This window comes from Stegostoma tigrinum, chromosome 4 (genome assembly GCF_030684315.1).
Source record: "Stegostoma tigrinum isolate sSteTig4 chromosome 4, sSteTig4.hap1, whole genome shotgun sequence".
In the NCBI taxonomy this organism is placed as follows: Eukaryota; Metazoa; Chordata; class Chondrichthyes; order Orectolobiformes; family Stegostomatidae; genus Stegostoma; species Stegostoma tigrinum.
The window spans coordinates 95,009,857-95,026,238 of NC_081357.1; the positions used below are offsets into that span (position 1 = coordinate 95,009,857).

The 16,382-nt window shown below is 42.4% G+C and overlaps 1 protein-coding gene across 2 annotated transcripts in view; it reads right to left on the reverse strand.

The window, feature by feature from the left end:
- The window catches only part of heatr5b (HEAT repeat containing 5B), a 98,712-nt gene that overhangs the window by 41,391 nt on the left and 40,939 nt on the right, over positions 1–16,382 (reverse strand). For both annotated transcript variants that reach the window (XM_048530634.2, XM_048530635.2), the window contains 2 exons: positions 11,950–12,113; positions 2,024–2,199 (listed from right to left, as the gene is read on the reverse strand). In XM_048530634.2, coding sequence (XP_048386591.1) covers positions 2,024–2,199; positions 11,950–12,113 — 340 coding nt within the window. The remainder of the gene's footprint in view (positions 1–2,023; positions 2,200–11,949; positions 12,114–16,382) is intronic.

Sequence of the window (16,382 nt, forward strand, 5' to 3'; positions counted from 1 at the left end):
ACACTTATCCCCAATGGAAGCAAAACGGTGTCAATCCACTAAGTCCCCTTCCATTTTCACTCTCTTAAAACCTTTTACATTTCTAACTTTTCCCAATTCTGATGAAATATCATTGACCTGACACATTAACCCCGATTCTCCTTCAGCTAATGCTTCTGATCTGGGAGCATTTCTAGCACGCTGGCATTTGTGTACATTAACTTAAATGCTGTTGGGCTTAAGCAAATTGTTTTACTTTTCTTTCCAATTTGCTTAAGGCCAACAGCTTTTAAGTTAATGTACACAAGTGCCAGAGACAATTGCCCATGTGCATAAATAACACCTTTCATAATACAGCCACCCCTCAGAGCAGGCTTGTACATGGTGGTTAATGTGCTTGCCCCAAAATACAGGGCGGATCCTCAAACCACCACATGATCTAGGTATGGAATGTAAGCCAAAGACACCCTCAAGTTTCAGACTGTAACTAGATGACTAGGTTTTTTAAGTTCTGACATCTGGTTTTCCTTCCATATCTGTATGTTGTGCACTAATAAACTAGATCAGCCCCAAAGCTTCAGTACTTGGAATAGTTACAGTTCCATTATGGACTGGGGTTGCTGTGAACAAATGGGAATTTTAGAAAAACTGAAAAGACCTCTTTATTATGATACTAAGAAAGAGTAATAAGTTTGCTGCTGCACTGGTGAGCAAAAATGATTGTGACTGGCCAAAATAGTCTGCACTTAATATGGAATAAGCATCATCGTTGTAGCTGATGCCTATGGCACTGGCAAAATGGTTTGCACCAGTATCTCTAAAGAAGACGTTTCGGGCCTAGACCCTTCATCAGAGAGGGGGATGGGGGGAGGGAACTGGAATAAATAGGGAGAGAGGGGGAGGCGGACCGAAGATGGAGAGTAAAGAAGATAGGTGGAGAAGGTGTGGGTGGGGAGGTAGGGAGGGGATAGGTCAGTCCAGGGAAGACGGACAGGTCAAGCAGGTGGGATGAGGTTAGTAGGTAGCTGGGGGTGCGGCTTGGGGTGGGAGGAAGGGATGGGTGAGAGGAAGAACCGGTTAGGGAGGCAGAGACAGGTTGGACTGGTTTTGGGATGCAGTGGGTGGGGGGGGAAGAGCTGGGCTGGTTGTGTGGTGCAGTGGGGGGAGGGGATGAACTGGGCTGGTTTAGGGATGCAGTGGGGGAAGGGGAGATTTTGAAACTGGTGAAGTCCACATTGATATCATATGGCTGCAGGGTTCCCAGGCGGAATATGAGTTGCTGTTCCTGCAACCTTCGGGTGGCATCATTGTGGCAGTGTAGGAGGCCCATGATGGACATGTCATCAAGAGAATGGGAGGGGGAGTGGAAATGGTTTGCGACTGGGAGGTGCAGTTGTTTGTTGCGAACTGAGCGGAGGTGTTCTGCAAAGCGGCTGGACTGACCTATCCCCTCCCTACCTCCCCACCCACACCTTCTCCACCTATCTTCTTTACTCTCCATCTTCGGTCCGCCTCCCCCTCTCTCCCTATTTATTCCAGTTCCCTCCCCCCATCCCCCTCTCTGATGAAGGGTCTAGGCCCGAAACGTCAGCTTTTGTGCTCCTGAGATGCTGCTTGGCCTGCTGTGTTCATCCAGCCTCACATTTTATTATCTTGGAATCTCCAGCATCTGCAGTTCCCATTATCTCTCTCTCTCTCTAAAGAAGAGATTGCCTGTACCAAGTGTGGACTGTTTCGATGAAGACTGAATATCTAATAACTGTGTAAGTACCCTATACGTCTCCCTCTCCGAAGGGACTTAAAAGCACGGTGCCTTGGATATTACTCCTTCTACTTCACTTGTACAAGTACCCATAGAAATTGAGGCTGATGTTCATTTGTGGGATAGTTATCAAACATAAGAAATTGGTCAGCAAGAACAGAGCATCTGGTCCATCAAACTCATAAGACAAAAGCTCATCCCTGACGTAATCCAATTGCTCCCAAACTTATCCAGTACATAAAATCTGCTTTGATAAATGTTAAAGTTGAGTCAAGCTCTCACCGATGTTTGAAGGAGACGTGAGGAAACACCACACCAAAGAGGGCAACTGAGGCATCGATGACCGACACACCTAGTGGAAGAGGCCCTGGCACTGCCTCACCTACAGGGATACGCAGGTAGATCGAGGATGGGTCATGCTCCAAGGCTCCGCTTCCGGATGCACTATTTGGCTGGAGCTGCAAAGAAATTGTACTGAGTCTTAATGAAGCATGATTTCTTGTGGCTGTTACACCAACTAAAAACAGTCCATACAAGTTGGGCAACATTCTGCAAAGTGGGTTCTGTGCACTAGGTTTGGTCATACAGCAGAACATATAACAGAAAGACACAGCTTTTGTTCAATGTTCCTTGTCTATGATTCATGTTTCCCCTGACTTGGGAGTCTAAAACCAGGGATTACAGTTTCAAGATAAGAGGCAGCTATTTCAGAATGAGATGAGACGAAATTACTTCAGCTAGAGAGAGAGTTGTGAATAAGGATGTTGAAGATATGGGAATAGGGCAGTAAAGTGTAACAAGATAAACCACCACTCATTCAGTGACACAGCAGACTTGAGGAACTGTTTGGTCTACTCCTGTTTCTTCTATTTCGTGTATTGCAAAGAACCAATTAGGTTAACTGGAGGTATCATTCGAAAGATTCTGCTCACTATTCCTTTGCTGAAAAGATAAGAAAATTGCATTTAACCTTTTCAGGACACCAAACTACTTTTAAAACAACCAAGTGCTTTAAACATAGTCACAACTGTCATGTAGGAAGTGATGCAGCCATTCTGAGCACTGAAAGCTCCCACTGGTTAAATCTAGCATGTCATGCTGTATCGAATAAAAGAATTAAATGTATGCTTAAAGTGTAACTGTGAACAATTACATATTGCCTCCACCCTTTCTTCTGTATAGAACCTTGACCAATCTCTTCATACTTAATGTAGTTTGTGTAATAAATTCCCTTTGTCCCCCTTGCATGCACATTAGGTTGTCACTCACTATCAGTGCCCTTACTTCTGGTCTCCATTTCTTCAAGCTCAGTCAGTAATTTCACTTCAACTCACCTAGTCACACCAGCTTCTAATCTATTCTCTTGGATGGATACTTCTTCCTTATTTATTTCATCCCATCACTACTCATCGACCTTCCTACTCTCCTGTCATCGGAGGTTGGAACCATCCTGCAGTTAACTCGCAGTTTTGTGGAGCACTTGGTATTCATGTCTCTCATATTTGGTGTTGTTTTGACAACTGTTAGGTTTTCTAGGCCACTCTAGAGGACATTGAGAGGTAGCCAGGATGTGACTGAAGTCACATACGGGACCCAATCAGATAAGGATGGCAGAAATCCTAAAGAACATTAGCAAACCTGCTGGGTTTTCAACATCATGACAGTTCATTGTCATTCTCTCTGACAGTTTTTTTAAGAAAGGAATTTGAATTGTCAAACTGCTCTGATGCAAAAGGAGCTCACATTCTCTGGATTACTAATCCAACAATATATTAACAGCACTATTGTGCAGCAAGACCTGGACAACATCTGGGCTTTGGCTGATAAATAACAAGTAACATGAAAGTGTCAAGAAATAACTAGAGACTTTCAACCAGAGAAAATCCAACCATCACCTTCTGCAATCAATGCCAACACTAAACTTCCCTCCATCAACACCCTGGGAGTTAACCATGACTAAAACTGAACTGCAGCAACTATTTAAACAGTGTGGTAATGAGAAATTCAGGGGCTTGGAAATCTGTAGCCAGTAACTCACTTTTCTCCTGGTGGTATACTCTTCATTTGCCTGGATAAGCATAGATCTAACAACTCTCAGGATGCTTGACATCATTCAGGACAAAGTAATCCATTTGACTGGCACCCAATCTGACGCCATCAACATCTATTCCCGACACACTGACACTGAGTAGTAGCAGTCTACACTATACAAAGATGTGGTGCAACAACACATCTAGGCTGCTTAGACAGCATCTTCCAAACCGACGACCTCTACTACCTAGAAGGTCAGTGGCAGCAGATGCATGGGAACGCTACCACCTACAAGCTCATCTCCAAGTCACACACCATCCTGACTTAGAAATATATTGATGGGTCAAAATTCTGTAATTCTATAAAAAGTATTTTAGGATACATACATACACAGAGGACAAGTCAGTTTATTATGAAACTGTTTGAAAATCAATTTTTTTTTGATCAAGGGAAATTAGGGATGAACAATAAATGCTGGTATAGCCAGTGATACACACATTTTCAGAATGAACACAAGTACGCTGTCCCAAAGATTCACTGTGATGAAGCAGCAAACCACAGATGGTTAGGAAAGCCATGTTCACATCACGGCTTCCACTCAGATCAGACACTACGTGATCATATTGCAAAGGGCAGCAGTGAGGTTTCAAGCAAGTCGAATGAATGGGACATGGTACACAGAATGAGGGGTTATTTCTGGCTTCTCTGCAAGGTGTTAGAAAGGAACACAATAAATTTTATTATCAAAGGATGACAGATCATATCTAGATTTTACAGCAATGTTCCAATTAACTCCAACATAAGTTGCTTGCTGGGGTTCAGATCGTGGTAAAACCTTGGCTCCACTGATATTTTGGGCATATTCAAATCATATGCTGTATGTGGAATCTGTATTGTGCTGCAATGAGATGAGAAAAGATGCAGAGATCTCTTATGATGTTGGTAACTTGAAGCTATGTCTCTCCTGTACAGTATACGATAGTCTCCAGAAGTCTTCACACAGAGGGTTGTGAAAATCTATCGGGTGTGAGCGTGTGCTGGAAGGGTGAGGGTGGGGTTCAATTAAAAATTTCAAAACTGAGAGGAATAGATTTTTGTTCTTTTCTGTCAAGGATACTAAAGGAAATAAAACCAAAGGTTAGCAAATGGGATTAAAATACAGGTCAGTTCTGATCTAATTGAATGTTGAATTTGGCAGAAAGGAAAGGAATGAATGGCCACCACCTATTCTTGGTTCTTTTCAAGAACCCAACTTATTTCATATTATTTATCATTTGGAAGAAGACTTTGCATACTCCCAAAAAATATTTTTATTCAACTGTTTACTCTGAGAATACATTCCTTTGAATTATTTGTTCATTCCACAGGTATTAACCAATGGCATTTCATGATTAACAAAGTGTGCTAGTCCCGTTACGAAGTTGCCAGGGGATTTTTTTTTCCCTGTTAATAACCAACGCTTTAAACTCAATAAAACTGCCCTATTGATTCTATTGAATGTTGTTCCAGTAGATAATCTGTGAAGGGCTGAGTCAACTCTTTATTTCAGCACTCACACCAGTACATTAGAACTTTCATAAAGGATTTGCCTCTTGCAGACCCATAGGTACAGGAAATGGAATTTGTATGAATATACGAGGTAGGCATATTTTCTGGACAAGCCTCTTGTGTAGTGCAAAATAACGAGACTTGTTCCTCTATAGTGTCTTTCATGACTTTGTGACATTCCCAAAATGTTATACAGCAATTAAGTTCTTTTGAACTGAGCCTCTATTATAATATTAGGAAAGGCATGAGTTAATTTGCAGATAACAAGGTCCTGTAAACAATCACACGATAACAAACCACATAATCTGATTTAGCAATACTGGGAGCTGGATTAAATATTGGCAAGGACACAAGACAGATCTCCTCCTTTTCTCTGAAATAGTTTCAAGGAATCTTTCACATCCATCACAATATCTCAGCCAGAAGACATGTACACAGATCCTTGAAAGTTGCCACCCAGGTTGACAGGGTTGTTAAGAAGGCATGCAGTGTTTTAGTTTTCATTAATAGAGGGATCGAGTTCCGGAACCAAGAGGTTATGGTGAAGCTGTACAAAACTCCGGTGTGGCCGCACTTGGAGTATTGCGTACAGTTCTGGTCACCACATTATAAAGGAGGATGTGGAAGCTTTGGAAAGGGTGCAGAGATTTACTAGGATGTTGCCTGGTATGGAGGGAAGGTCTTATGGAGGAAAGGCTGAGGGACTTGAGGCTGTTATCGTTAGAGAGAAGGTGGTTGAGAGGTGACTTAATTGAGACATATAAAATAATCAGAGGGTTAGATAGGGTGGATAGGGAGAGCCTTTTTCCTAGGATGGCGACGGCGAGCACGAGAGGGCATAGCTTTAAATTGAGGAGTGAAAAATTTAGGACCGATGTCAGAGGTAGTTTCTTTACTCAGAGTGTTAAGGGAACGGTTTGTTATGGAACGCTTTGCTTGCAACGGTAGTAGATTTGCCAACTTTAAGTCGTCATTGGACAAGCATATGGACATACATGGAATAGTGTAGGTTAGATGGGCTTCAGATTGGTATGACAGGTCGGCACAACATCGAGGGCCGAAGGGCCTGTACTGTGCTGAAATGTTCTATGTTCTAAGACGGTAGCATTTGGCGTTTGGTTTTTTGGCCAATAAGGAGACGTAGCCCGAACACTAGCTCTTCAAGGCTTAGGAACCCCGCTTGGGAACCCTGCAGCCCAAGGGTATCAGTGTGGGCTTCACAAGCTTCAAAATCTCCCCTCCCCCAACCACATCCCAAAACAAGCCTAGCGAGTCCCTGCCTCCCTAACCATATTTTCCACCTCAAGCCCCACCCCCATCTCCTAACCACTAACCTCATCCCGCCTCCTTGACCTATCCCCTCTAACTCCCCACCAACATTCACCTTCACTGGCTCTAAACCTGCCTCTTTGACCAGTCTGTCTCCTCTCACTATCTTCTCCTTTATCCATCTTCGATCCGCCTCCCCCGTCTCCCTTTTTATTTTGGAATCCCCTTCTCCTCCCCCATTTCTGAAGAAGGGTCTAAACCTGAAACGTCAAACTTTCCTGCTCGGCCAGCTGTGTTCATCCTGCTTCACATGTTGTATTCTAAGATAACCAAGACTATTTTATTACTATTTAATAATGTTTTATCACTGTTTATCACTAATAATATTTCAGATAAACATCTAGAGTGTTTTCCTATTTTCAGACCTATAGTTAGGTATTCACATGAATTTTTGAATTTTCACAATTATAAAATTACAAGAATAACTAGAGATTCGGATTGTGCAAAAGGGAGCAGTTGACTGTTTCAGAAATGCAGCAGAGTTTAATACTAGTAACAACACATGCTGACAAGCATCTTTCACGACCACAGTAATCTCAAAGTGCTTCACAGCCAATTAAGTACTTGAAGTATAAAAACCAAAAGAACTGTGGATGCTGTGAATCAGGAACAAAAACAAAGTTGGAAAAGCTCAGCAGTTCTGGCAGCATCTATGAAGGGAAAAAAAAAGTGAATGTTTCAGGGCCGGTTACCTTCCTCAGAACTGATGGCGTCTGGGAAAATGTCAGTTTATATGCAGAAAAAAAAGGGAGGGGGATGGGGGTAGGGAGTATACGTTAGGATAGAGCCTAAAAAGAGAGAAGAGCAGTGGATAGACAAAGAGTTGATAACAATCATGCTGGGAGGGTGAATAGTTGTTAATGGGGACTATTAGTGACTAACAACTGGGGATGTGTAATTGTGGGCTGAGATATCAAGGCCTGGAGTGTTGGGTAGGATGTGGGACATGGGAGAGTTTAGGCCCTAACATTATTGAACTCAACATCAAGTCTGGAGGGCTGCAGGGTCCGCAAGTGGAAAATGAGGTGTTGTTCTTCCAGCTTACGTAGAGGTTCACTGGAACGCTGCAGGAAGCCAAAGACAGATGTTGGCCAGGGAACAGGGTGGTGTGTAAAAGTAACAAGCAACAGATAGTTCAGGGTCTTTGTGAGCGGAAGTACTTGAAGTATAGTTAACTTTGAAAAGCAATGTGGCAGCCAGTTTATGTACAATTTAAAAATGCCTCACATTTGACAGAGTGACAGATGAGCGGATAATCTATTTTAGGTATGCTGGTAAAGGCATAGATATTTGTCATGAAACTGGGGGCAAACTAATTGTGGTCATGTTTCCTTCTATCTAGGATCTAAGCTATTGAATTCCCTTACAATAGTTGTTTGGCTCTCTTCCTATCTATTGCCCCACAGGGTTCTTGAAAACCGGCCTCTGACAAAATTGTTGGTCACTTGTCCCATTTCTCTTTAGAGATATTATGGCTGTTATGGCTAAGTGTCAATAATGTTATGGTATTAAAGGTGTCACTCATCATCCTGACTTGGAAATATATGTTGTTCCTCATTCCTTCACTGTCACTGAGAAGACTTGGCTTTGCTTGTCCCAGCTCAATGGACTCCAGAATTTAAAAACCAGGGGTAAAACACAACGGTGCTTCATCAGAGTCTTCGCAGATGATGTTACAGGGTAATGAAATGCCTGCGGAATAACGAGCCAGCTCGAACCAGTTTGACTGGGACAACACGGTGGAGCGGTGGAGCTTCTAGTGAAAAGGGAGAAGGTAGCTTACATAAGGTGGAGGAAGCTAGGGTCAAGTTCAGCTAGAGAGGATTACATGCAGGCAAGGAAGGAGCTCAAAAATGGTCTGAGGAGAGCCAGGAGGGGGCACGAGAAAGGCTTGGCAGAAGGAATCAGGGAAAACACAAAGGCATTTTACACTTACGTGAGGAATAAGAGAATGATCAAAGAAAGAGTAGGGCCGATCAGGGATAGCATAGGGAACTTGTGTGTGGAGCCTGAGGAGGTAGGGGAAGCCCTAAATGAGTTTTTTGCTTCTGTCTTTACGAAAGAAACAAACTTTGTAGTGAATGAAACCTTTGAAGAGCAGGTGTGCATGCTGGAATGGATAGAGATAGACGAAGCTGATGTGCTGAAAATTTTGTCAAACATTAAGATTGACAAGTCGCCAGGCCCGGATCAGATTTGTCCTCGGCTGCTTTGGGAAGCGAGAAATGCAATTGCTTCGCCACTTGCGAAGATCTTTGCATCCTCGCTCTCCACTGGAGTCGTACCTGAGGACTGGAGAGAGGCAAATGTAATTCCTCTCTTCAAGAAAGGAAATAGGGAAATCCCCGGCAATTATAGACCGGTAAGTCTCACGTCTGTCGTCTGCAAGGTGTTAGAAAGGATTCTGAGGGATAAGATTTATGACCATCTGGAAGAGCATGGCTTGATCAAATACAGTCAACACGGCTTTGTGAGGGGTAGGTCATGCCTTACAAACCTTAGAGTTTTTTGAGGATGTGACTAGAAAGGTTGATGAGGGTCGAGCTGTGGATGTGGTGTATATGGACTTCAGTAAGGCATTTGATAAGGTTCCCCATGGTAGGCTCATTCAGAAGGTCAGGAGGAATGGGATACAGGGGAACTTAGCTGCTTGGATACAGAATTGGCTGGCCAACAGAAGACAGCGAGTGGTAGTAGAAGGAAAATATTCTGCCTGGAAGTCAGTGGTGAGTGGAGTTCCACAGGGCTCTGTCCTTGGGCCTCTACTGTTTGTAATTTTTATTAATGACTTGGACGAGGGAATTGAAGGATGGGTCAGCAAGTTTGCAGATGACACAAAGGTCGGAGGTGTCGTTGACAGTGTAGAGGGCTGTTGTAGGCTGCAGCGGGACATTGACAGGATGCAGAGATGGGCTGAGAGGTGGCAGATGGAGTTCAACCTGGATAAATGCGAGGTGATGCATTTTGGAAGGTCGAATTTGAAAGCTGAGTACAGGATTAAGGATAGGATTCTTGGCAGCGTGGAGGAACAGAGGGATCTTGGTGTGCAGATACATAGATCCCTTAAAATGGCCACCCAAGTGGACAGGGTTGTTAAGAAAGCATATGGTGTTTTGGCTTTCATTAACAGGGGGATTGAGTTTAAGAGTCATGAGATCTTGTTGCAGCTCTATAAAACTTTGGTTAGACCGCACTTGGAATACTGCGTCCAGTTCTGGGCGCCCTATTATAGGAAAGATGTGGATGCTTTGGAGAGGGTTCAGAGGAGGTTTACCAGGGTGCTGCCTGGACTGGAGGGCTTATCTTACGAAGAGAGGTTGACTGAGCTCGGTCTCTTTTCATTGGAGAAAAGGAGGAGGAGAGGGGACCTAATTGAGGTATACAAGATAATGAGAGGCATAGATAGAGTTGATAGCCAGAGACTATTTCCCAGGGCAGAAATGGCTAGCACGAGGGGTCATAGTTTTAAGCTGGTTGGTGGAAAGTATAGAGGGGATGTCAGAGGCAGGTTCTTTACGCAGAGAGTTGAGAGAGCATGGAATGCGTTGCCAGCAGCAGTTGTGGAAGCAAGGTCCTTGGGGTCATTTAAGAGACTGCTGGACATGTATATGGTCACAGAAATTTGAGGGTGCATACATGAGGATCAATGGTCGGCACAACATTGTGGGCTGAAGGGCCTGTTCTGTGCTGTACTGTTCTATGTTCTATGTTCTAACACGAAGATCCTGGGACGAGCAAAGCAGAGACAGGCATGGGAGTTCCTAGAAGCCTTATACTCCACAAAGAAAGTCATCAGTAAACACACTGAACTCTACCCCATATACACTCCAAAGGAAAACTGGAAGTGTGGTAATCCAGCTCAACAGACTCCAGAATTTAAAACCAGGTGGCAAAACACAACGGCGCTTCAGAGGCTGCACTGATGACGTTACCCAGCAGAGGAATGAAACGTCTGCGGAGCAACGAACCAACTTGGCGAGCCAACCAACCACAACAGAGTTTACTCTACTGAGTCCTGAAGACTCTTCCAGTTTAGCCTGAGCAAAACTTGGATTTCTTCCTCTATTCGTCAACAAAACCTGGTCACATCGACAAGGATCAACTTTCCTTGCAGACTGTTGGTTACTGAAAACAAAGATTTTTAAAATAATAAATTAGTTCTTATCTACCAATGGATTAAGAATCGAAACAGAAGGTAACTAAAATTTCAATTTAATGCTAGAGTTATATTTCAAGTTCAAGCACATAATCCAGCGCAATACTCCAAGTGGAAACTGAAGGAGTGCTGCATTGTCAGATATGCAATAGTTTGAATGAAATGTTAAAGTCAGGCCCTATCTTGCTCTCAAATGGAAGGGAAAGAGAAGGATCAGGGAATCCTTGTGCCTTGCCCAACATCAGAATCAGAAACAGAAGAATGAGGGAATTTGGAACAGGAGTCGGGCATTCTGCCCCTCCACCTGTTGATGAGGCCATGATCTGTAGCCTTTGGCCCATATCCCTTAGCACCTTTGCTTCACAAAAATTTTAGATTTAAAAACTAACAACTGATCTAGCATCCACTACTATTTGTGGAAGGAAGTTCCAAACCTCTACCAGCCTTTATGTGCAGAAGTACCTCCCAACATCTCTCTTGAATGATTTGACCCTAATTTTTAGACTATGCCCCCTAGTTCTAGAATTCCCAACAAGTGGAAATAATTTATCTTTATCTACCTGGTTTTTAACCCCATTAATGTCCTGAAGACTTCGATGAAGTCACCCCTTTAACCTTATGAATTCCAGAGAAAACATGCCTAATTTGCATAATCTTTCCTCATAACTCAACCCCTAAAATTCAGATATTATTTTTGTAAAGTCGCACTATACTCCTTTTGGGACTAATATATCCTTCATCAGATGTGGCAATATCATCCGTTTGAACCACACAAGATGCTAACAAGGTTAATATGGTAAACAAAGCAAATGCTTTCCCTTATGGGACAATCTAGAACAAGGAGCCATAATTTTAGCATAAAGGGCCGCAGATTTAGAACAGAGTGAAGCGTCATTACTTCTTTCATGATTCTATAGAATTTATTACAAACTACCAGAGCCCTCTGTTTAACATGGCCACTCCTGACAGTTATCATGGAAATCCAACAATGCTTTGTGCCGCAGTGAAGAATGTCTGAAATGTTTGCCATTAACTAAATTAGGTGTCGTCCTAGCAAGTATGAATGGTTGAGCGCTCAACTGGTTGCATCAACAAAGGAAAATAAAACTTTTTTTTGTGGAACAGAGGCTCTTTCACTACTCACTTGATCCTCAATTGATTTATGGTCTGTTTCTTGAAGCCAGGAACCAAGGAGAACACTATCATCATAGTGGCAGAGCGACCGCAAAAGGGAAGTAGTTGTATTGGCAGAATTGTCAGTCAATGTAAATTCAGCAACTAGCTCTCTAAGTAAAGCATTGAAGCTGCCTGTTGGGAATGAAGCAGATTAAGTAGCAACAAATATATCTTGTATTTTCACAAGATAGTGACTTCAGAAACTTCAATACATTATTTAATTGTTTATGCAGTCAAATTCTGCAATGATCTTTTCTGCATAGCTTTTTCAGTTATTATTTGCTCTATGATAGCACATGACAGATCATAGTCTGCCAATTCAGCAGGTGTAGTAATTGCTACACATGAGCAGCTTTTGAACAACCCAAGACATTATTCAGTGCTTATACTACAGTAACAATAGCTTGTTAGATACAGACTGACAGCTTTCAGCCGTCACACACAAAATGTTGTGAAACAGTGAAAAAGCTAACCAGGGAGACAGTGACTTGTAAAATGTTAGATATTAACATCAACAAATAACTCATCTTGCACACATTTCAAAAATACACAGGAAATTAGAATCATTCACTTTAGCAAATTCTGTCTCCATTTTGTAAAGTAGATAGAGGCACAGATGCATTTATTGGTTTTACACCAGAACTGATAATTTATACCTTTTTAACAGCTTAATAGTGATTAGGTAAGGGCTTTGTTTTATATTTTACTGAGATCTCTCTCTTCACTAATTTAAAAAAAAGTGAAACAAAGGTGTGTTAATTTATCCTACAGCAGAATTTTTATTTTTACAGCAGCAAGATTGAGCTGGTTTCTAGGTCTTAGAGGGGGTGCAGAATATTCTCAAAAGGGGAGAGTGGCCAGCAGGAGGTCATTGTACACATTGGAACTAACAACATAGGAAGAGAAAAGGGACAAGGTTCTGAAGACAGACTATAGAAAATTAGGCAGGAGGTTATAAAGTGGATCCTTGAGGGAAGTAATATCTGGATTATTCCTGCTGCCACGTGCTGGAGAGAGTGTAGGAAGAGGAGCATAAGCAGATGAATGCATGTCTGAAGAGCTGGTGCAGGGGAGAAGGATTCACCTTTTTGGATCATTGGAATCTCTTCTGGGGCAGAAATGACCTGTGTAGGAAGCATTTGAATTGAAAGGTGACAAATATTCTGGCAGGGAGATTTGCTAGTATTACTCGGGAGGCTTTAAACTACTCAAGTTGATCGGGTAAGACTGATAAATTAAACCGCATTTATTTCAATGCGAGAGGCCTAACATGTACGGCAGGCGAACTCAGGGCATGGTTGGGAATATGGGACTCTGGTATCACAGCGATTACACAAATGTGGCTCAGGGAAGGGCATGACTGTCAACAATGTTCCAGGGTATAGATGCTTCAGGAAGGATAGAAAAGGGGGCAAGAGAGTGGCATTTTTGGTTAGGGATAACATTACTGCTGAACTTAGTGAGGATGTTCCGGGAAATACATCCAGTGAAGTTATATGGGAAGAACTGGCAAATAAGCAAGGATGATCAGCCTTTTGGGATTGCCAGCGGAAAATGGAGAAAGGAGATCTCAGAGGAAGGGCCTGTTTCCACATTGTAAGAATTCTATGAATGGATTATATCCAAACGGTATAGTGTTGTAACGATTAGGAATTTTAACTTTCCATAGACTGGGACTGCCACACGCTTTGATGCTTGGATGGAGAGGAATTTGTTAAGCATGTACAAAAAAGTTCTCTTATTCAGCATGTGGATGCACCTACTAGAGAAGGAACAAAACATCTCTTGGGAAATAAGACAGGACAAGTAGCTGAGGTTTCAGTGGAAGAGCCCTTTGGAGGCCAGTGATCATAATTCTATCAGCTTCAAAAGAGTTATGGAAAGGATGGACTTAATCCAAAAGTCAAAGTTCTAAACTGCAGTCAGGCCAATTTTGACAGTATTAGGCAAGAACTTTTAAAAACTGATTTAGAGAGGCTATTCGCAGGTAAAAAGATGGTTGGAAAGTGAAAAACCTTCAAAAATGAGGTAGGCCAGAGGCAGTATGTTCCTGTTAATGTCACAGGCAAGGCTGGTAGGTGTAGGGAATACTGGATGACTAGAGAAATTGAGGCTCGGGGTCAAGAAAAAGGAAGCATGAGGCAGGTATGGAAATCTGGAATCAAGGCAATCCCTTGAGGAGTAGAAGGGCAGTATGAGTATATTCAAGAAGAAAATAAGGAGAGCAAAAAGGGGACATGTGATAGCTCTGGTAAATAAGGCTGGAGAATCCCTTTGGATTCTCTACAAATACATCAAGGACAAAAAGAGTAATTAAGGAGAGACCAGGGCCCCTTAAGATCTACAAGGCTGTCTGTATATGAGAAGCCACAAGCAACGGGTGAGATTTAAACAAGTATCTCGCTTTGGTGTCTACTGTGGAGAAGGAGACGAAAGCTAGAGGACTTGGAGAAATAAATAGTAATATTTTGAAAGGTGTCTGTAATACAGAGGTGGTGGTGCTAGACATCTTAAAATGCATAAAAAGGTGGATAAATCCCCGGGAGCTGATCAGGCATGTCCCAGAATTTTGTGGGGAAACCAGGGAAGTGATTTCTGGGGCACTGCTGAGATATTTGTATCATCAATAGCCAGAAGACTGAAAGGTGGCTAATGTGGTTCCATTATTTAAATCAAGGTGAAGAAGAAAAGCCAGGCTATTATATACTGGTGAGCCTGACTTCAGTGGTGGACGAGTTGTTGGATGGGATTCCGAGGGACAGGATTTACATGTGTTTGGAAAGGAAAGGACAGATTAGGGATAGAGAACATGGCTTTGTGCATGGGAAATGCTATCTCATTAACATGATTGAGATTTTTTGAAGAAGTGACAAAGAAGATTGATGAAGGGAGAACGGTGGACATTGTCCATAAATGGACTTCAGCAACGCGTTTGACAAGGTTCCACATGGTAGACTGGTAACATGATAGATCATATGGAATTCAGGGAGAGCTAGCCATTTAGATACAAAACTGCTTGAAGGTAGGAGACAGAGGGTAGTGGTGGTGGGAGGGCTGTTTTTGGACTGAAGGCCTGTAACCAGCAAGGATCAGTGCTGTGTCTACAGCTTTTAGTCATTTATATAAAATGATCTGCATATGAATAATGGAGGTTTGGTTAGTAAGTTTGCAGATGACATCAACAGTACCTTGATCAGATGAACCGAGGAGTGGCAGACCGAGTTTAATTTAGATAAATGTGAAGTGTTGCATTTTGAAAAGGGAAATCAGGGCATGGCTAATACACAATGGTAGGGTTCTGGGGACTGTTGCTGAACCCTGGGGTGCAGGCTCAGTTTACTGAAAATAGAGCTGCAGGGAAACAGGGTTGTGAAGGCAGCATTTGGTACACTTGCTTTAAATGGACAGTGCATTGACTATAGGAGTTGGGATGTCATGTGGAGGCTGTACAGGATATTGGTTAGGCCATTTTTGGAATAGAGCATTCAGATATGGTCTCCCTACTATAGGAAAGATGTTGTGAAACTTGAAAGGATTCAGAAAAGATTTACAAAGATGTTGCTAGGGTTGGAGAGTTTAAGCTATAGGGAGGCTGGAGCGAAGACTGAGGGGTGACCTTACAGCGATTTATAAAATCATGAGGGTCACGGTTAGATGAATAGCCAAGGTCTTTTCTCCAGGGTAGGGGAGTCCAAAACTAGAAGCCATTGATTTAAGATGTGAGGAGAAAGATTTAAAAAAGGGACAACTTTTTACAGAGGGCAGTGCATGTAAAGAATGAGCTGCCAGAGAAAGTGGTGAATCTGGTACAATTACAATGTTTAAAATGCATCTGGATGGGTAAATGAACAGGACGTGTTTAAAGAGATATGGGCCAAATGTTGGCAAACAGGACTAGCTTTATTTAGGATATCTGGTTGGTATGGACATGTTGGACCATGGGGCCTGTTCCTATACTGTACAATTCCATGGCTAACAGTTAGAAAGAGGGTCAGATAGAAAATGAACTAAAGATGATATTTCAGTTTGTACCAAACTAAAGGCTAAGGGCCTCAAGGGCAAACTAGATACTAAAACAGGTTGACTGGCGATGTGGAAGATGCCCTCTGGGCAATAAATTTTCTATAATAAGAAACTCAGGAGAAACTTATTAACCCAGAGACTGATGACAGTAGCACACTGAGTGATCGAAGAAAATATCTTAGACACATTTGAGTGGACAGTAGCAAAAGTACAAGGAGAAAGGATAAACAAGTTATGTCAATATGGTCAGATGGAGAGGAGAGCAAGCTTAGTTGGAGCACAAATATGAACATGGACAGATCAGGCAGGATGGATTATTCCTGTAGGCATAAATAATTTCCTTAATTTCTATAGTTGGCGAATTTTATTAAATTAATT